At 40.0% G+C, this 22,371-nt stretch overlaps 1 protein-coding gene across 1 annotated transcript in view; it reads left to right on the top strand.

Moving 5' to 3' along the window:
• The first annotated feature begins 264 nt into the window (after positions 1 to 264).
• slc6a17 (solute carrier family 6 member 17) overlaps positions 265 to 22,371 on the top strand; it is a 29,915-nt gene continuing 7,808 nt past the window's right edge. The window contains exons 1-11 of the mRNA XM_077514181.1: positions 265 to 559; positions 7,743 to 8,150; positions 8,422 to 8,579; positions 10,172 to 10,298; positions 11,071 to 11,246; positions 14,803 to 14,913; positions 16,865 to 17,106; positions 17,247 to 17,439; positions 19,404 to 19,596; positions 19,671 to 19,830; positions 22,164 to 22,326. Coding sequence (XP_077370307.1) covers positions 7,850 to 8,150; positions 8,422 to 8,579; positions 10,172 to 10,298; positions 11,071 to 11,246; positions 14,803 to 14,913; positions 16,865 to 17,106; positions 17,247 to 17,439; positions 19,404 to 19,596; positions 19,671 to 19,830; positions 22,164 to 22,326 — 1,824 coding nt within the window. The 5' untranslated portion in view covers positions 265 to 559; positions 7,743 to 7,849. The remainder of the gene's footprint in view (positions 560 to 7,742; positions 8,151 to 8,421; positions 8,580 to 10,171; positions 10,299 to 11,070; positions 11,247 to 14,802; positions 14,914 to 16,864; positions 17,107 to 17,246; positions 17,440 to 19,403; positions 19,597 to 19,670; positions 19,831 to 22,163; positions 22,327 to 22,371) is intronic.

Genomic DNA, 22,371 nt, shown 5'->3' with positions numbered 1-22,371 from the left:
CTTGAATTTTTTTTGCGAATGCAGGGCATGTAGACAAACCGACCATTCACACTTGAGTCTTCAGTGAACCCAGGAAAACATGTTTTGAAAAAGTGGAAGGAAGATAGAGTGCCCGTCTATCTATCTATCTATCTATCTATCTATCTATCTATCTATCTATCTATCTATCATGCTCATGTTTACCTGCAACCTTTTTTTGAGTGTGTATTTGTTGTGCACTTCGCCTGCTGACGCGAGCACACTGGCGGATGAGTCAAACCTGCGTCACACATGGTCGTGACTTGCCATAGTAATGTTTCGCCCCCTTTTCTTCTTCTGGGTGCATCCTTCGGATGAGCGTTGCGCACCATCCCAAGCACGTGGAAAAGCAAAGAGCTCGGCAGCAGCCACCGCGTCGCAACTCCTCCTCTTCGATGTTCTTGTAGATGATCCACGCGCACTTTTCGAGTGTCGCGCGCCCACCCGTGAGCGTGGCCGGGATGCTGCACACGGACGCCGCCGCGCCTCATCCATGAAGAGCCTCCGCGTCGCTTCGTAACACCCCTAAAACCCGCCCGAGGTACGTGCGTCACCCTTACCTTCCATTTTTATGTGCTCGTCGTCGTCGTGTGGCGCACCACGCTCTTCCTCCCCCCCACCTTCACACCTGGCGCGCGTCTCGAAACGTCATCTGGGATTGCTTCAATGTCTCTTCCTTGCCGGGGAAAATGGAGCACCTTTTGATGAACCTTTTGATTACTCGTGCATGCATGTGACCTTGACACGTTAGTAGAGGTCATATTGACAAGAGATGGCCATGCGTGTATGTTGAGGTTGTCTCTCGTTAGATGCTGCGCTGTGCGTGTCTTTTTACGTCCAAGCTGTCATCAATCAATCAATCAATCAATCAATCAATCAATCAATCAATCAATCAATCAATCAATCAATCAATCAATCAATCAATCAATCAATCAATCAATCAAGCTCCTATTAATATTAAAATAAATTATAATTCCATAAATCTGTTCTAAACACTTAAAACTACCAGAATCATTTTGGTGAGCATATGTATCTCACAGTAAGGTTCAGGGGTCAAATCTTTGCTCTGCTCATGTGGAGTTTGTAGGCTTGATTTTCGTAGACAGGTGCGCATGCCCTCGATGTAAAGCGGATCTCAATTTTCTTGCTGAGGAAAGTATTCTGGCCTATTTGGGGCCGTGTTGCGCCTGTGTGGGGGTTCTGGTGGATGCAGCTGCCAAGCCCCCCTGCGCATCGCTAATTATTTGGTCACATGAAGTCAATAAGATTTTAGACTCGGTAAAACCTGGTCTAACTAGTAGCGCAAATTGCATAACCCAATTTTTGGTTGATTGAGGTGCAGGCATTCGGCGCTCCGCCAGATGTGCATGGAGGATTTTAGTATGACAGTAGTGTGGGACAGCATGAGATAATGCAGAGATGCATTCTTTGTGGATCAGTGGTAGTGCGGTTGTTCCGCAAACCTAGAGGTTGTAGATACGATCCCATGCCATTGTGACTAAGTCAGAGTATCTTTGAGCAAAATACTGAACCCCCAATTGCTCCTCATGCTGTGTCAGAGTAGTCAACTGTAAAGTGCTTTGAGGGTCTTGTAAGGTAGAAAAGTGCTATATAAATGAAGTGAATTACTGTATATCGGCTTGCAAAGTAAATATTCACATTTGCATTCATTTTCACTATATTATCCTACAGATATGGGTACAGAGTGTGGTACAGAGGTACATCCGCAATAAATATTTACCAATATAATAATAAAAAATGCAAATAAAAATGAGTGGAGTGGACACTATTTTCTGTCTGTTAAATCTGGAGTCAGCTGGTTCTTGGTAAGTTAATTTGAGTTTCTACTCGATATATTCTGACCTTTACGGGTCACCAGGCCGTTGTTTGTCAATATGTGCCATGACTAGGAGTGTCAGGTGATTCAAATTTTTAATTGTAATTAATCGCATGATAGTTAACTCACGATTTAAATGTACAATCAAATGTACAATGAAATTATTAGTTTCTAAGTTTATTATTATTTTTATTGTTAACAAGTGCAAAAAAAGTTAAACTAATAGAAATAAGGCTGCATCTTTTAGTCATTGATACAATGATTTAACCATTCATAAAATTGAATTCAAATTTAAAAGATGTACTGTACTGTAAAAAAAAAAAAGAAAAAAAAAGAGTGTGCTATTGATTTTTGTCAATGTAATTTTCTGCCACTAGATGGCATAATTTCATTTGCAAGTCAGCGACAGCGCAGTGCATTTTTCTAATCGTATTAAGAGCTATCTAATCTTTAACTTGAAGTCATTTGTGAAATTCTGCACATTTTTTAAAATTGTAAAATACAACTGGACCCCAGTTTCCACAAATATAGGCATTATTATTACATTTATTACTGCTTAATTTTGACGTGGCTGTGTCTGCTGCATTGCGACTGGAATTCTCCCAGTACAGGCTTTCCAAGTCAGGAGCGGTCATTTAATTGTGCGTAAAAAAATAAAAAATAAAATAAAAAATAGTGGCATTAAATGAACTTTAAATGAACTCAAAATTAATGCACTAATTTTGACACCCCTAGCCATGACATCGACTAGCGACCACTCTGTTTTTGTGTCTATATGCCAAGCCATGAGAGAAGTTGAGTGAGCCTCAATCTTACATTTAGCTGTAAAACAATTAATTCAGTTGTAAACTCTTCATTCCTGTTCAAAATGGTAAAACATATAGCAAGCCTGCCAAAACCGGAAGAGTCTGCTTTAAAAGAGACATTTATATTGTACTGTACTGAAAAATCAGAGTAGGTGAGTTTGACTGCGTTTGCGAAACCAGCAGAGCATCCCTTGAAATGTGACCCAAGGGAATGTGTCACTTTCCCTTTGCTGGCCGCTTTGCACGAGTGTCATCACGGCATGCAGGCAGCACAACAATCACCTCCGCCTCTGCCACAGAGCGCGCCCTCCCCCCGGCCAGATTTGCGGCCATCCCCTCAAGTGGATGTCTTGTCTGTTTGCGATGGCGAGAGGAGAAACAGGCGACCGGTGAGGCTGCTTCTCCATTTTGCAAGATGAGCCATTGCCTAGCAACCGCACTAAAAGAAAGTCTAGCAGATACGGACTGTGAGAGAAACATGTGAACCTGTGCTCTGTTGCTTATGGAGGACGCAGTTGCTATGCCGTTTTCATGTTATATGTTCCTCTGCGGTCGTGCGGTTGAACATTTTTTTTTAAACCATATGACAGCATTTTTAAGATCGTTTTAATTATGCCAAAGCCATTCTGTGTTAGCGCACCCTTGAAAACCTGTGGGTGCTTTTGTCACATGGTTTTATGATACAAAATAAATAACTACACAAATGCTTTATGCTTTATGTTAACAAAATATTCAGTGTGTCCCTACAAATTTAACATCAGAATATCACATGTATGTGGCAAGTGTGATTAATTAAGGAAGATTTAAGTTCAAATGTGAACACATTCAAACAAAGCTCGACAAAAAAACTAATCTCTCATCGCAAGATTCAGTGCATGTATTATGCAAATTGGACTTTTAATATTTACATACAAAATGTTGTGTCTGCCCACCTATCATGTGTGAAATTAAACAACCAAGTCAGTCTTTAGTCATAAGACTTTTTTTGTGTCTGTAAGGGAGCCCTGCTGTTTCCAAAATGTAGGGCAGTTATCATAGTTAACACTCAGCCAATGACTTGGCAGCGAGGCTAGAGTGAAAGGATGGCTTTGGCTGAAGCACCATCATGTTCAAGACAAACAAAGAAAAGCTGCACTGATAGCACCTATTAGCATTAGCTAACCAGAATATTTTTAGAATTATTTAGAATTATTCTACCCATAATACCATTGATTTATCGGATACAAATTCATTAATAAACAATCAAACTTTGGACATTATCTCTCTTTTATGTACCATTTCCTCCTGGCTCATTGTCTATCATTATGCTGACTTATTTTTACAGCGCATGGCTTTAAAAATTGTGGTAGCTTTGGGCTAGCACATTGCATAAGACCGATCCACCACTAAAACGAGCCATTATAAAACAAATAAAAAAAAAAAAAAAAATAGGATATTTTAACCAAAGATCAAAACAGACATATTAGTGAGACACATAGAAACGCTTCCAAATTCTCTACTTTCTTTTATAAAAGCATGCCTTTCATTCATGTCCATCTGTTCGTCAGCTCAGTCTTCTATGGAGCTACTTTAGTTTGGAGCATTGCGCATTGGCAGCCGTCTGTCTGTGATTACTCGTCCCCAATCAAGTTGCATTATGCATTGTGACTTGTGATATTTATCGGAGCCTTTTGCACAGTAGATTCATTGTCTCACAATGTTTTCATGTATGTTTAAGCAGCACATTGATAGCAGCCATGCTGAGTGTTTCTGATGACTCAAATCCTTTCATGGCGACTTTTAGGTGGCAACAATGAGGAGCCACTAGTTCAATAACAGATTTTTTTTTCTTCCTTTTTTAATACCACTTACCCTTCGTATCATATTGGATGCCATTTCAACCAATATCAAAGGATTTACTCTATTGTGTGCATTACCCCTCTTTTTTAAGAGAAGAACAATATCCAAGAAGTTAGAAAGTAGAAAGGATTGTAATACTGTCCAAATATATATATATATATATATATATATATATATATATATATATATATATATATATATATATATATATATATATATATATATATATATAATTTTTTTTTTACTGTTACGCCAGTTGGAGATGATGGCCAGTTTTATTTGTTTGCTTACCATGAAGAAAAGGTTGTAATTTTTGCTTGAAAGTGATTTTTTTTTCCCCTAGACAAAAATGACCATAAATTTCCTTTTAATTCCCATTAATTGCAATAATTGTCATGTATTGTTTCCAATTTGAGGTATTTCCAAACTTCCCACTGCTAGGTTAGTTGCAGATTGCCACTTATGATGAAAATATTTAATGTTTTATGCGTGCAATTGGTTTACATTGTTCTGTTGCAGTTGGCTTGATGTGGCTCTCATTCAGCAGGCATATGGAGCAGGTTTTTGTGAACAAAGGACTTTTGTTTGGATCGTCAGACAAGCAGTGCAGACACATTGACTCTGTTAGCCTCTCAAGCTAGCCACCAACTGGCTAGCTGCAGTGTGCTTGTTTTGTTTTTTGTTTTTTGTTTTAAAACCAAAACATTAACATGACAATAGTGGTTGTCTGGTTGATTGAATTTCATACTTATGTAACCATGTGTCATTCAATTAGGTGGTATAGTCTTCATTTGGGGGGAGGATTACGTAATGTTGAAGTTTCACAAAATTGTGACATTGTTTATGAAATAAGAGCAAATATAATAGCAGCATAAAGTCTTCTGATAGGTGTTTGTGTTACTCAATGAGGTGGTCCTGTTCATTTTGGGGGCTTATTTTATGGTGGTTCTGAGTGTTTGAGAGATGACGGCTGCTTGACGTGGGGAACTGAGCTGGCTAAGGTCAAAAATCTCTTATCTCAGCAGCACTTCGAAATGGTAATCCATGTCTTTGTTACATCTCGGCTGGATTACTGTAATGCACTTTATTTTGGATCAGCCAGTCCTTTCTGCAGCATCTCCAGCTTGTCCAAAATGCTGCTTCTCGTCTCCTTACTGGTGCCCGTAAGAGGGAACACATAAACCCTATTCTGGCCTCTCTTCACTGGCTGCCAGTGAAATTTAGAATCCACTTTGAGATTCTTCTATTTGTTTTCAAATCTCTCAATGGTCTTGCCCCACCTTATCTCGCTGGGCTCTTGCACCCCTACACACCTGCCCGGTGCCTCTGGTCAGCAGACCAGACTCAACTGGAGGTACCGAGGGCTAAGCGGAGACTTAGAGGGAATCGTGCATTTGCTGTTGCCAGTCCCTCCCTTTGGAACGACTTTCCACTAAATATTAGGCAATCCCCCTCTTTATCCTTTTAAAACACGTCTTAAAACACATCTGTATTCTTTGGCTTTGGTGCACCATGAGACTTGATCCTGGTGTTTTGTGGTGTGTGTGGTATGAGTTTTAGTCTACCTATTTATTTATTTATTTATTTATTTATTTACTCACTTGCCGTATTTATTTACTGATGTAAAATGCAAATGTAAAATTTACCGTATTTTCCGCACTATAAGGCGCACCGCATTATAAGGCGCACCTTCAATGAATGACATATTTTAAAACCTTTTCCATATATAAGGCGCTACAGTAGAGGCTGGGGTTACGTTATGCATCCATTAGATGGTGCTGCGCTAAAGGGAATGTCAACAAAACAGTCAGATAGGTCAGTCAAACTTTATTAATAGATTACAAACCAGTTTTCTGACAACTCCATTCACTCCCAAAATGAATAAATAGCCGTTTTATTATTTTCTCTGACGTAAAGTATTAGTATTAGCTAGTGAACCAAGATGGCGGGATCTTCTGCGCATGCGCGTCACCGATCGTGCAGGGTCACCGATAGCGTCTTGACAGCGAGACCTGCTGCGGCTCAATATTGATCCATATATAAGGCGCACTGGATTATAAGGCGCGTGGTCAGCTTTTGAAAAAATTGAAGGCTTTTAGGTGCGCCTTATAGTGCGGAAAATACGGTACTTGAAAAAAAAAAACTTGTATTGCACTTCAAAATGTTTGCTTTGTTCTTGCTTACTGCAAAACTGATATTTATGTTTATGTACAGCACTTTATATACAGCAAAGTCTGCTCTTAAAGCGCTTTATAAATAAAGTTGAGTTGAGTTCATAGGTTTACTATCTGTTTTTGTTTTCATATCTCTTGGCTTGATTGTACTCGCATTACTTTTGTATCATGTCTGACTACTATGTGGTGCATTTGAGTTAGTTTGTGATGACAAAAACGAGTCAACATGTATTAGCTTCTTGCGTTAGCATCACTTTTGATGCAAATGTAGAGTGTTTCATGATTATGTTTAATGGTTTTCGTAACTTTAGGGATTGATTTAATGTTACACTTACACTGCTCAAAAAGTTGCATTCAGGTTTGGAGAAAGTGTAAGCCATTCCATTTGAGGTCCACCACCACCAGTCTCCAACAGCCGTTCCCTGATGATGCCACCTCCATGAGCTGAAGCATTGTCGTTTGTGAATTTTGCTGTTACGCTCCAGTTTTTGTTAGAGAACAGCAACTTGTGCAAAAAGTACTGAAACATTTAACAGTTGGACATGTGCATTCAAAAGCTTAAAGGAGGTCACATTAAGTTCACCTGTAAAGCTTGGAATTAATTTTAGATTCGTCCTGAAATTTCACCTTGAAAGCTAATAAAAACTTTAAAGTTACATTTTTTTTTTGCAGGATATGTAGCAGCTCCTAGAATTAGTTTGATCCCGTCTTCACATTCCAACATTAGTTTTCTCGGACGGGTCGACACACAAATTAAATGCTGTCCTGCTGCCCATGATTATCACATGACACAACTTTGCAGTAAAAACCTCCAGTAAGGAGGGAATTTGCTGCTGTAATGAATTGGATTAGTGATTGGATTAGCTTCACTTAGAGCTGCAGTGGTACTACTGTTTTTGTTTTGCATGATAGAGGACAACACTGGCATTTCCATCCTTTTAGATTGGAAAAAAGTATGTAAAAGTTCACAGACACCATGATTTTCTCTCATGATATAAAATTCAATAATATATATTTTTTGCTCATGTTTTTTTTTTTGTTTGCTCTCCAACCATTTTGTCTTTGCAGAAGCACAACTTACTTCCACCGCCTGTGACTCTCCCAATCCAAAACTTCCCTGCCTCCTCCGCTTGCTTCACCCTTCTTGGCTCGAGCTCCCACGCGTGTGCCCAGCCATGCCAAACAACACGCGAGTAACCCAGCTGGAGCACAGCAGTGAGCCGGTCACCGAGTCGGTGGCCGACCTGCTGTCTCTGGAACACGCCATGGACTACAAGAGCAGTCAGATGAGTATGGGGCTCAGTCCGGGCTCCACCGCCCCAGTAAGAGCCCTGCTGCCCTCCCCGGACCCCGACGCTGAGGATGGGAGGCCGGCTTGGAACAATAAGCTGGAGTACATCCTGGCTCAGGTGGGCTTCTCGGTGGGCCTGGGGAACGTGTGGAGGTTTCCATACCTGTGCCAAAAGAACGGTGGAGGTAGGTGAACCCATTGAATGGGATTTTGCTGAATATTCTGTAGTCCAACTCCCATTTGGTAGACTTTCAAAACATAATTTTCCCATTTGTTTTAATTTGTTCCAGTCTAGTGTCATCACTGAGTAAAAGCACACTGTCGTTGGTGCACAATTAACTCATTCACTGCCAGCCCAGTAAAAATGAATCTTTGACGTCTAGAACCGTCTATGGCAGTGAATGTGTTAAACAGGGAATGAAAGTAAACCACCCTACATACTTCTTTGTTTCATAGGTGCCTACCTGGTGCCCTACTTCATCCTCCTCCTCCTCATCGGCATCCCACTGTTCTTCCTGGAGCTGGCGGTGGGTCAGAGGATCCGACGCGGCAGTATTGGCGTGTGGAATTATGTGTACCCACGGCTGGGAGGCATTGGAGTTTCTAGTCTGATGGTAACTGTGACTTTGTCCATTGAATGTAGTAGCGGTACAATTATTGTGTCTTAATATTTCCAAGTAATATTAATGCTATTCGAAATAATTCACCCAGAACGTGTTTTAGGCAACTAGACTCTTGGTTGTTGAAGACATTTCACCTTTAATCCAAATGGCTTCTTCAGGTCTATATGTTCGCAGTGGGGTATCCAAATGTATGTTTCTCGTTGTGTAAGGCAAAAATCTCAATATTGAGGTCTTTCAGAAAACTTCTTAGATTACATGAGAATTGTTTTCAAATCCAATATTAGTGCAGTTGCCTAGACCTGGATGATGACGACACAGTCATGTGGGCAAGATGTGGCACTTTCTTGTGATGGTAGTGGTACCACATGTAAACAAACTGTTATTAGCTGACCAAAATAGATTGATTGAGAAAAGAGGGTAAATGGCTTGAATGATGACGCCTGGTTTGACTATATGAATTACCAGTCGGAAAGATGTGAAACATAAGCCAAATTCCTTGGAATTTCAGCTGGTATTTATATTTCAGATTGCTAAATGCATAGTGAAAATTCAAAAATAGTTGTGAGTCTGAAGTCCCACATTGTGGAGTTAATAAGGAAGGAAATAATTGGCCTCCTCTCATTGGTCATCATTTTTGACTTCCTGCTGGGCTCTCAGTTGGAGTTGGACAATCACGAGGATCTCATGAATGAAGTCGGTTGCCTTGGTGAGAAGTAAAAGTTGCAGCCTGCGGCATTAACACGTCCAGTGGCTTCCTCGCAGCTCCATTGTTCCCTTTGCTTCCTCTCTGATATTAACAGTTTTGTTTTAGACATGAAATCATGCTTATCTCATTAGTCTGTCCAATTTCTCTCTCTCTCTCTCTCTCTCTCTCTCTCTCTCTCTCTCTCTCTCTCTCTCTCTCTCTCTCTCTCTCTCTCTCTCTCTCTCTCTCTCTCTGTATGTGCCCCTAATAACTCTCACACATCAAAATCCTCACACTCACAACAAAAAAAACCTATCATGTGTATAAAGAAAATCTTGTTCCACAAAATGTCTCATAATGGCAAGAAAGACCTAACAGTAAAATCAAGGTTGCTTGTTTTCCATGTATGATTTATTTATTTTTTATTAATAACATTCTTTTGTTGTTGTTTTTGCATGAGGTTTTTCAATTCATGTCAACTTTTTCAAGTTGTGCCCATTGCGACGAGAGACTCCATCTATCTTGGCTATCAGAGAGGAGACAGAGCTGACAGCGGTGGGGGGCTGAGGGGGGCGCACGTGTGTCGTTGGGCAGCTATAAATAGCGCCTCATGCAGGACTGCTGAGAGCATACAGCTCAATAATTCATTGGCGCTCAGAGTTAATCTGACGTAGGCTCAGCAACTTCTGCCCCTGGAGATTTACAGTAATTGGACATGTCTGACGAAGCTAACTGGACAAAACGCACACACCTTCCCACTCACGTACATGCTGTAACACATGTGCCTATTTTTGTTTCTTCTTTTGCTCACTTTCATTTTGTATCTACGCTGTATGGAGGAGTGCGTGTGTGCTGCACTACACTTGATACAAGCACGCTGCTGTTTCCTTCACGGCAGGTTTGTGGCTTTGTGGGGCTTTACTACAACGTGATCATCGGATGGAGCATCTTCTACTTCTTCCAGTCCTTCCAGTACCCGCTCCCATGGGCCGAATGCCCGGTCAACATCAACGGAACCCAAGCCGGTAAGTGCACAAAAACATGTTTTAGTTTGAATGCATTTAAAGCACGAATAGGCATTTACAATGAACCCCATTTTATACTGTGAAATACCAGACCCACCCACGATGTATAAATTCATGATAGAGAGATACCACATATTTTTTTTTTTTGTACGATGCTCTTTAACTCATTAGCTCCCCAAAACATATAAATACGTCATATTTTAAATGTTTTAAGTGTCCCAAAGACGTATTTATACGTTTTTTGTTTTGTTTTTTTATGCCAGAGCATAGAGAAGGCTTTGATGCAGTCTCTCTACTGCAGAAAACGGTTGAGTGGCAGCAGAGTATAAGAGATCAACCAGGCCATGTTAAAACAAGCTGATTTCCCCACAGTTCTAAGCAGAATTGTGAAACGATGAAACTTAGCTATGTTCTATTGCTAATTGCTGCACAGCGGAAACAGATAGGAATATACTTTTTTTTTCCCTGATAAAAGAAGAGACTCTAATCTCTCTTTTGGTTTGTTCCATATTTTTATAGCAATAGAACATCATATTTCGCGGGCCTTGAAAAATCAGTCAAAATCCAGGAAAATACTTAAGTGAAAATGGTTGGGAGTGAATGAGTTAAAGATATGTTTAAGCTAATAAAAATGTGCTTTTTAAGTATTGCCTAGCAGTTGTTCTCACAGCCGAAATGGCTCTTCAGGTTGCTGATTCCTGCCCTAGACAAATGGCGAATATATCGACACAAGTCACTCATAGCCATGTTTGTTTGGTCGTTGCTGTCGTAGAGCCAGAGTGCGAGAAGAGTTCGGCCACGACTTACTTTTGGTACCGTCAGACGCTCAACATCACCAGCAGCATCGATGACACGGGAGGCCTGAACTGGAAGATGACGCTCTCCCTGCTGGTGGCTTGGATTTTGGTGTGCTTGGCTGTCATCAAGGGCATCCAATCATCCGGCAAGGTGTCGTACTTCTCACTTTCTTCTGTCTTTTGGTTGGCTCGTATGGCACTTTTGCACAGGAATTATTTTTAATTACTTTTGGATGAGGTGGTTTGTTTAAGTTGAGTGTCTAAGTTGGATATCTTAGTCGCATGCTCCCATCATGCTTTCCCATCACATTTCACAAAAAGGCAAAAAATAAAAACAAAACAATCCTGCAGCATGACTACCGGTACTTGAATGCGTACTCTCTCATTTTAGCTTTTAACGTTTTATAATTTTACAAAGGAATGAGCAAATGCAACGTGAATGAATCGTTTTATTCACAAGCTTAAGCCAGCTCACTGGATTTATAAGAATTTTTTATGTCAAAATCTTACTCTAAATGTTCTGAACGCTTGCTTCCGTTTGTTGGTTGTATGATGGTAATTATTCACACATGCACTTATCAATCAGTTTGGTTATTTCAAGTGTGTGTGTGTGTGTGTGTGTGTGTGTGTGTGTGTGTGTGTGTGTGTGTGTGTGTGTATAGGTGTGTGTGTGTGTGTGTATTTATATTAAAGCAAAACGGAATCAAGCAAATGCAAATTGATGACATGGAGGGAAAATGCGACTATGTGGTCATGTCCATCCAGGGAGCGAATCATCCACCTCAGTCCAGCATCCAGAGAGCCCATTATAAATGTCATAAACACGCTTGAAAAACCACAATCTAATAATCCCCTGAAGACAGGAGGCATGTTTGACTAATGTCTTCCAACCGTCAACCGCACTTCCTCTATGACGAGGATGGGCAAAATTTTGTGTTCATGTGGTCACATTTGACTTTGAAAACCTAATGGGCCAGCTCATTTGGGGAAAAAAAGGTGAACAAAATAATGGTAAAAATGTGGATGTGAATATGTGAAATAATTTTATTTTAATAATAAAATAATAATTAATGCTAATTTGTATGACTATTTATGCTGCATTTAAGTATAAAGGATTAGACAATTATTTAATGAAATAAAATAAAATTTTAATCAAATATTTTTTCATGCTTGACTTTTATTATTTCTAAACACAAAATACAATAAAAAAATAATTGTAAATTGCTTAATTAGTAATTTTTTGTCATCACCACAACATTCACAGAAAAGGAGAATTTTACAAATAAATTGGTTGCCTCCTCCAGTGGTATGCAAAAAAAAAAAAAAGTCATTGAATTAAATGTTGACACACTAGGTAGTGAATTTTTTTTCCCCGGCCATACAGATGGTACATTTGTATGATTCAGTTCAGTTGTATTTAACTTTTAAATACAATGCATTTGCATTGAAAGCTACTGAACGCAGAAAATTGAATTTCGAATCGCTACTGCCACCCGTGGCCGGAAAAATGAAACAGTCTGTTCCCTTCTTCACGAACACAATGCGCACATGTCGCCATATCCATAGACAGAGGTCAGAAAATTCGACCCCAAATCCAGTCTGATACTATTGGTCAGAGGCCTGCAGAAGTTCCCATTATGAAGAGTTAAAGTGTTCATCTACTAATTAAAACATATATCCGTCATAAATGGTCAAATAAAAAGGCTATTGTAAAGATATTTTTGGAAAAATTATTACAAAGTGCAGCTTTAAACTAACTTTAAAGGCAGGGTCTTCCGTTTTCACTCAGGAAATGCACTTCATAAATACAGGATGTATAGCCATGAATTTTTTCTCAATCGACACCTCTGGGCTTCTGTTAATGTGTGGTGGTGATTTTTTTTCCTAAACCCCCACCCCCCAGCCTGTATTTTGCCATTTTGTGTTTGTTTTGTCAACAGCGGGACGTTTCTGTGGACAGAAAGTTGTTTACCCCTTCAGCCAATCGCAGAGCAGGGGATGGCGGGGGGCGTGTCACTCACTGTCGCCAGACAGGGCCAGGCGAATTTGTCAGCTGCATGACATCACTCCCGCGGCAACTTAACAGCACGTACTGGTTCTTTTTTTCTTTTTTGTTTCACTCACACACTCACTCACTCACTCACTCACTCACTCACTCACTCACTCACTCACTCACTCACTCACTCACTCACTCACTCACTCACTCACTCACTCACTCACTCACACAAGCTTGAGTGCGTGCGTGCTGTCAAGTTGCCGCAGGAGTGACGTCATGCAGCCGACAAATTCGGCCGGCCCTATCGCCCGACAGTGAGTGACACAACACCCGCTCTGGGATTGGCTGGAGGGGTGTAAACTGTCTTTCCACAGAAACGTCCCGCTGTTGACAAAACAAATACAAAATGGCAAAATACAGGCTGGGAGGGTGGGGGTTTCGGAAAAAATCACCACCACACATTAACAGAAGCCCAGAGGTGTCGATTGAGAAGGAATTCATGGGTATACATCCTGTATTTATAAAGTTAATTTTCCCAAGTGAAAACGGAAGACCCTGCCTTTAATAATTGTTTGTTTTCAAACATTTATTTAGATACAATTTTCTATTTATCTTTGAAGTGCACTAGATTTTAAATGACTGTCTAATTAGTTTTTTTATTTTTTATTTTTTATTTTTTATTTTTTATTTTTTATTTTTTATTTTTTATTTTTTATTTTTTAATTAATTGTGAATTTTATTAAAGGCCCTGTCTGCCGGTTTCACTCTGGAAAAGGCACTTTTTAAATACAGGATTTAAACAAACAAACTACTTCTCAATTTACAGTTCAGGGCTTGTCTTAATTTCTGGTGGTGATTTTGTCCTAAACCCGCACCCCCCCAGCCTGTATTCACACATGTAAGCGTCCGTGAGTGAGTGAGTGAGTGAGTGAGTGAGTGAGTGAGTGAGTGAGTGAGTGAGTGAGTGAGTGAGTGAGTGAGTGAAAAAAAAAAAAAAATCCGTGCGTGCTTTCAAATTGGAGTGACGTCACGCAGCCGGCAAATTCGCCCGGCCCCGTTTGCGACACGCCACCCCCCGCTCTGCGATTGGCTGGAGGGGTGGAAACACTGTCTTTCCACAGAAAGGGCCCGCTGTTTACAAAACAAACACAAAATGGCAAAATACAGGCTGGGGGGGTTAGGACAAAATCACCACCAGAAATGAAGACAAGGCCTGAACTGTAAATTGAGAACTAGTTTGTTTGTTTAAATCCTGTATTTAAAAAGCGCCTTTTCCAGAGTGAAACCGGCAGACAGGGCCTTTAATGTTGAAACTATACATATTATTATGGTTGCTTAAAATAACATTAAAATGCTTTTTAGGAATTAAACCTCATCCAAGTTTTTGATGAATACTTTGGCTCCCTGCTACTGTATTTAAAGTATCTCAGTATTGTGCTAACTTCGACAGCCCGAGCACTTGATGTCTAAATAAATGCAACAAATGAAAAAAATAAATAAACAGAAAATTGAATGAATCTTGGTCTTGATAATGCAAATGTTTCTTGGGCTGGATTCCACAAAGGAGTGGGCCTATGTGGTGCGTGTCATGCTTTCTCAACCCTGATTCATGACAACATTCAGTCAATGTGTGTGTATTTGTGTGTGTGTGCGGGCCTTGTGCATCCATAGCAACACGTACCATGCAATATGACCTCTGTGTCTCCTTCAGGTAATGTACTTCAGCTCGCTCTTCCCTTACGTGGTGCTCTTCTGCTTCCTGGTGAGAGGTTTGCTGCTGAGGGGCGCGGTGGACGGCATCGCACACATGTTCACGCCAAAGGTGAGGTGCCACCGTGGGCCAGTAAAAGTCAATCAATCCGTCAAAATAACGCAGCATGTTTCTTGCCATGGTAAAATTGGCTTGTTTTAGGAGCGGATTTCTGTCATGTCATGTCATCAGCCTCCACACCCACGTTGATTTAGCTGAAAATGATCACAACATTACTAGCAGAAGCTAATGCTGTAACACTATTAAGCTAACTATAATGTTTGCTATTGCTAGAAGCAATAGCAAGCTTTTCGCTTTGACATGATGGCTTTGGACAGCGTAGCTGAATGTGTCAGATAACTAAAGATTGACTTGGTTGTTTCATTTCCTACTTGATTGGAGGGGCAGGCACTCTAGACACGTTTGTATGCAACATCTTGAAAAGTCAATTTTACGTAATATGTAACCATTAGGCAACGTGACGTTCCAATGATTAGCGCTTACTGCTTTGCATTTGTGTTTGCATAGAGGCTTCCTTCCTCATTCCGAAAACATGATGTTGATTGAGGAGTCAAAAATATCCTTTAGTGTAAATATCACCGTGAATGATTGTTTGGCGACCAGTCCATTGTTTGTCCTTATGTGTACATTAACTGGAGACTAGACCGATTACCGGCCAAGGTTTCAAAAGCTGCACAGAGATCGCATAAAAAGCCGCCTCTTTGAAGTTCATGATGATAGGCTAGCATCTTTTTTTGTTTCCTTCTAGCTTGATCAGGAATGGAAGGGATGAGCAGTTACACACACAGGAAGCACAGGGAAAGACAAGAGAATGTCAATAATGTGTATGGTCTGGTGAACTCCACAAGTACAGTCTTCCTAAGAACAAACTTGAGAACGTATTCAACAAAATATTTGCTAAGAATGATAATTTCTTTGGAATTGGGGCGGCTGTGTACTTGTAAAGTCCCCCCAGCTCCGATGTATATACGTAAAATAATAACATAGGGAAAATAACAACTTACAGAAGTGAGTCCTCACCTTGGCTACCTTTAGTAGCAGCATAAAATGCATGTTGGGATATTTTCCCAACCAATACTTCATAAGTCACCAACCGATGCATCCTTGGTTTAAGCTAGCAGACAAGAACAACAACCGGATAGTCAATGCGTTCTTGGTTTACGCGTACTTTAAATTGGTACAGTACTTGGGTCATGACTGATGACATCTCACGAGATCACAAGAACGGACAAGAACGTGAACTTAGAAACAGCTAGCAACTTCACTAGCTCCAGAAGCTTACACGGATGCCTTTCTGCTCTGTCGAGTAATGCGTTATCTTGTCCTTAAAAAAATTAAAATAAACATGGTGCCAGCAGGTGGTCTTCCTCGGGTACTCCGGTCACCTCCCACATTCCAAAGACATGCATGGCAGGTTAATTGGGCACTCCGAATTGTCCCTAGGTGTGCTTATGAGTGTGGATGGTTGTTGGTCTCTGTGTGCCCTGCGATTGGCTGGCAACCAGTTTAGGGTGTACCCCTCCTACTGCCTGAAGCCAGCTAGGATAGGCTCCACCACCCCCGTGACCCTTGTGAGAAGCAAGCGGTTAAGAAAATGGATGGAAGGTGCCAGCAGGTCCGAGTTAGCCTCAAGTACAACATGAGTAGCCTCCAGGGCTGTTCTAAAACTAGCTGACCAGTGATGAGACTGACTAAGAAGAATGAAAACAATTACATTTATTATTTATTTTAACTTACCATAGAACATGTTACTTAATGTGCCAAATATACTGTATTTTGTTTAAAACTAAAACATTTTGTGTTTAATGGGGAAAAAAATGCAGTGTTTATTTATAATTTAGAGCTGTGTTTTTACTACCATGATATGTCGGTCATCATAGAAAATGAATGAAGGTCCCCCTTCATGTAGCACTGCAATTTTGTAAGGGTTTCATATAGTCTGAACTGATGTGGAGGTTGAATGCTGTGAAACAATGTCACAAATATGGCGTGTGATCGTCAGCTGGAGAAGATGCTGGAGCCGCAGGTGTGGCGGGAGGCGGCCACGCAGGTGTTTTTCGCGCTGGGTCTCGGCTTCGGCGGCGTTATCGCCTTCTCCAGCTACAACAAGCGGGACAACAACTGCCACTTTGACGCCGCGCTGGTCTCCATCATCAACTTCATCACATCTATCCTGGCCACGCTGGTGGTGTTTGCCGTCCTGGGCTTCAAGGCCAACATCATGAACGAGAAGTGTGTCGTGGAGTGAGTATGTCGGACCCAGTTTTGTTAAGTTTCACTTTCAGCCTTTATTTTCACACAGACATTCATGCGCAGCATATTCTTTATGGACTTATACATGTTTGGACATGGTATTAAAACTCCAAACTCATATAATTGTGCAGGAATGCGGAGAAGATCTTGGGGTACCTCAACACTAGCGTACTGAGCAAAGAGCTCATCCCTCCTCACATCAACTTCTCGCACATGACCACGGAAGACTACGCGGAAATGTACGGTGTCATTAAGACGGTCAAGGAAGACAACTTTGCCCAGCTCGGTCTCGATCCTTGTGTGCTAGAGGACGAACTCAACAAGGTGAGTGGCGTTTCTGTTGAAGGGGACACTCATCCCACCATCTTTGAGAGCAGGGGTCTACAACCTGTGGCTCTGGAGCCACATGCCCTCTCCTGTGGCTCTCTATGGATCTAACAAAAGAAGAAAGGCAGAAAATGACCTCAAAATGTCACTGGAATTGGCAGAAAAGAAAACATTCAACAAAATGTCTAAATTACCATAAAATGTCTACAAACTGTCAAAAATGTAATAAAACTGATAGCACAAAAGGCAGACAAAATGTAAAAAAAATAAAAAATAAATAAAAAATAAAAAATAAAAAAATAGCCATAAAATTTCAAAAAAGGAAGGAGAGGAAGAAAATGATTACCCACTGCGCAAAGAAACGTTGACAGGACGTCTTTTTAAGGTAATTCTTGTACGTCCAATCTCGGTCCGCTGAAGGTGCAGACTGGGACGCCAGATGACGTCTTTTTTTCAACGTCTTCTGGACGTTCCGTATTTACGTCTTCTGGACCATCCGTATTTACGTTTTCAGGACATCCAAATGAGGGCTAATGCAAGTCCAAGTTAGATCATTAAAATACACTAAATTAAAAATAATTTTAGACTGTTCTTGAAGGCTCATTTATTGCATGGCTTTATGTGTGTGACACAAACATCATCTCCTTAACGGGGAAGCGAACCCACACCACCTGCATTGAAGGCAAGTGACGTAACCACTCCACCACCCGGAAGCACCTAAAGCTAAAAAAATAAATAATACATTAGTTTTATCACAGAAAAAATAATACTAACTTGATTAAATAATATTGATAACAATAACATTGATATTTAAATCCCTGTGACGTCCCAAAAAAGTCACGTACAACATGGTCCAAATGGGGTCATAATTAGACGTCCAAATAATGGACTTAATTTGCACGTCGCTTAGTAGTCCAGCACTGGTCTTCGACCAACCGACGTAATACAGACATGATCTGCACGTCCACAGGACGTCCAATGTTTAGTGGGTATGTTTATAAAATTGCCAAAAATGTCAGCGAACTGAGTGAAAAGGCAAGAAAAAAAAAATTCCAAACGTAACCAGAAAATGTCCAAAAACAAAAGAAGAAAGGCAGAAAATGACCTGAAAATGTCATTGGAATTGCAAAAAAAAGGCAGAAAAGAAAACATTCAAAAGTATTTATAAAATGTCTAAATTACCGTAAAATGTCCACAAACTGTCAAAAATGTAATAAAACTGATAGCACAAAAGGCAGAAAAATGTAAAAAAATAAAATAAAATAGCCATAAAATGTCAAAAAAGGAAGGAGAGGCAGAAAATGATTATGTTTATAAAATTACCAAAAATGTCTGAAATTTGATAGAAAAGCAGAAAAGTCTAAAAATGTATGTAAAAAAAAAAAATATATATAAAATACCATTCAGTAAATTTGTATGAAAATGTATTATTTATTGATCTGAAACTTCAGTTTTATAACTGTGAGCCTCTGTATTTAACAAACAGGTTGTAACCTTTTTCATGTTAGAACAGCATTGAAATAAAATATTAAGGCTTAATGTTCCATTAATATAACATTCTTCCATGCTTAAGGTGTGAAAGTTAGACGTTTCGTTGAATATTTTTTCATCAAAAATGGATGTTAAAAAATCGATTCGGCTGCCTATTGAATCGATTCGAGAATTGCGTGCTGTAGTATCGCGATATATTGCCGAATCGATTTTTTTTAACACCCCTAGTGAATCCACACAGATTTTCTGTTATCTATTAGCTTGAAATGGCTCTTTTGACAAGTGAATGTTGCTGACCCCTGCATTCGAGTATTTTCCCCCATTTGGGTCACAGGTTTGCTGAAATCCATCTCAGCTGAACTACAACGAATTATACAGTATAATAATCTTAAAAAAGTAATATAGTCCTTGAACACAAATACATAAGAGTAGTAGAAGTTGACAACTTGATTGCCATCGTCACCATGCAGGCGGTGCAGGGGACCGGTCTGGCCTTCATCGCCTTCACAGAAGCCATGACGCACTTCCCGGCAAGTCCCATCTGGTCGGTCATGTTTTTCTTCATGCTCATTAATTTGGGCCTGGGAAGCATGATCGGGACCATGACGGGCATCACCACGCCCATCCTTGATGCCTTCAAGATACGCAAAGAGATCCTGTGCGGTGAGCTTTTTCTGCTGATCCCTTTAACAACTGGAAGTTGCTCAAAGTTCTGACCGCACGATTGTGTCCCCCAGTGGTTTGCTGTATCATTGCCTTCCTGTTGGGTCTGCTGTTTGTGCAGCGCTCAGGGAATTACTTTGTCACCATGTTTGACGACTACTCGGCGGGCTTGCCGCTCACGGTGGTGGTGATCCTGGAGAACATCTCTGTGGCCTGGATATACGGAACCAAAAGGTGCCGTTGAAAAAACAGTCAACCAGTTTTGGATAAAATACTTGAAAGCAGTAGCAAACATACAAGTATCTTAACAGAAAATGATTTTGGCAGATGTTAAAGTCACCTTTTTGAATATTACTTGAGTAAAAGTCTCAAAATTATCTGACATTTGCTGCACTTAGGTATCAAAAGTAATTTTCCGATATTAAATCTACTTAAATCTAGGAAGTATTTTTTGTTTGTTTGTTTGTTTGTTTGTTTTTTTTAAAGAAGTGAGCGGACCAACAGAATGAAAATGCTTCACATAATCCAAACGGGATTTCATTGGGCATCAGAGGGTTGGTGAATTCCTTTTGCTAATCCAAACAAACATTTTGTACTGCAAGCAGTTGAATCAAAATAGCTCAGCTGTGTCCCCTGTCCAGTCTGCGCATGCGTTCTCTTGACGTAATGTGTAGTGACGTTGTAATTTACGCCACTAAAAATGACACAGATCTCGTCTGCAATGGAAACATTTGTTTGAAACTACTTGTCGCTTTCAGCCTTTTTTTCAGCCATTTGTAAATCTATTTTTTTTAATCCCTGCTACTTTTTTTTTTTAATTCATCCAGTTCACATCATTTCAATTTCTATATATTACAAAAATTCACACCATGGGGGCTTCAATTTTTTTTATTCAAAAAATTCGCAGTTTTTGTAAGTTCACAAACTCCCAAGAATACATCTTGCACCGAGCCGTTCATTTCCACCAATCCGAACCACTAACATGGACGAATGGATGCTGCAATTAATTCTGTTCTCGCAGAATTACTCACCGTTTCCTTTTTGAATGTTGAACAGCGAGAGGCGCTTCCTGTATTTTTACCAGATAAAGATGTCCGTGCTTTCTCTCCCCCTTCAACACGAACAAAGATGACATTTTCATCCGTGGCCGTGATTGGTCAAAACAAACGCGCACGATGCCACATCGTCCAATCATCTTGAAGTATTGTACAGAATGTCCCGCCTTTCCCGAGCAAATCTCTGTCCAGATAGAGCAGTTCCCGATTAGAATTCCCTTGAGTGAATCACAATATCAATCTGGCTATTTTCAGGTTCGTAAAAATGACTTTCATTCTAGTTGGGGGCCCAACTTCAACCATTACTAATTTGCCATTAATTTGCATTGGTGCATTAAAGTAAGAGATTCAGATAGTTTCCATTTGAAATTCAAATCATTCTGTGCATTCAATTCACCTTGTAAAAGATTTTATACATGCCCAGATGTTACACAAGCCAAAAATTCCCATTTTTTAGCCATACAATTCCCATAGAACATATTCTACATAATTCACTCCTCCCTCAATATTACTTGACCGATTCAAACAATTCCAACTTTAACATGTGCAGATAAGCACAAGCCATCCTATTCATTACTCCCATTCACTAAATTTCTTAAGGTCCAAATTCTAAAAATTTCCAGTTTTCACGTATATTGACTGATTAAAACCATTTCAACTTCAACATATTCATCTTATCCCCGATCAGTCAGCATCATTCCATGCCATTTAATCCATCAAATGCTTCAATTATGTTTTTATTCAGCCTTCACATGGAATTGCTCCAGTAATTGCAAATATGTCTCGTTTTTATGAAGCTGTTGCTTTAACTCATTTACTCCCAATAACGTATAAATACGTTTTTTTAATGCTCTAAGTGTCCCAAAGACGTATTTATAGTTTTATTGATTTATTTATTTATTTTTTTATGCTAGAGCATACAGAAGGCTTTGATGCAGCCTCTCAACTGCAAAGAACGGTTGCAGAAATGGTAGTTATTACACAAACGGCCTTCAGGTGGCAGCAGAGCAAAGGAGATCAGCTCAATTACTTACAATTTTAAATAGATTTGCGAAAACTGATGAAACTTAGCTCTCTTCTAATGCTAATTGCTGCAAAATGGAAACAGATAGAAACATACTTTTTTTTTTTTCCTGATGGAAGAAGAGACTTTAATCTTTCTTTTGATAGGTTCCATGCTTCTATAGCAATAGAACACAATATTCTGTGGGCCTTGCAAAATCAGTCAAAATCCAGTAAAACAGCCGGGAGCGAACGGGACTGCTTCTGTGAAAATGGCTGGGAGGAAGTAAATACAAAAAGTAAATACAAAAAGTAAAAAAAACAAAAAACAAAACAAAACAACAACAACAAAAAACTAAGTAAATAAGTAAATAAAAAAAGTTAAAATAAAAACTGTTCTAAATAGATGAATGAACGCCATCTTGATCAATCACATGATCTGCTTTAAAACATCTCTTCTGATGAATTGCTGCCTACAACTTTCCTCCCATCGACTGCTTCTTGTTGCAGGTTTATGCAGGACCTGGAGGACATGCTGGGCTTCCGGCCATACGCCTTCTATTACTACATGTGGATGTACGTGTCGCCGGCTGTTCTGGTGCTGCTCATCGTGGCTACTGTCATCGAGATGGTCATCAGCCCGGCGGGCTACAACGCCTGGGTGGAGTCTGAGGTGTGTGCTTGAATAGTTCAGGTACAAGAATAATGGGATATCCAT

Source organism: Festucalex cinctus, chromosome 2 (assembly GCF_051991245.1).
Source record: "Festucalex cinctus isolate MCC-2025b chromosome 2, RoL_Fcin_1.0, whole genome shotgun sequence".
NCBI lineage: Eukaryota > Metazoa > Chordata > Actinopteri > Syngnathiformes > Syngnathidae > Festucalex > Festucalex cinctus.
Note: the sequence above shows the minus strand (reverse complement) of the source record. Positions and strands in the feature narration are given on the sequence as shown.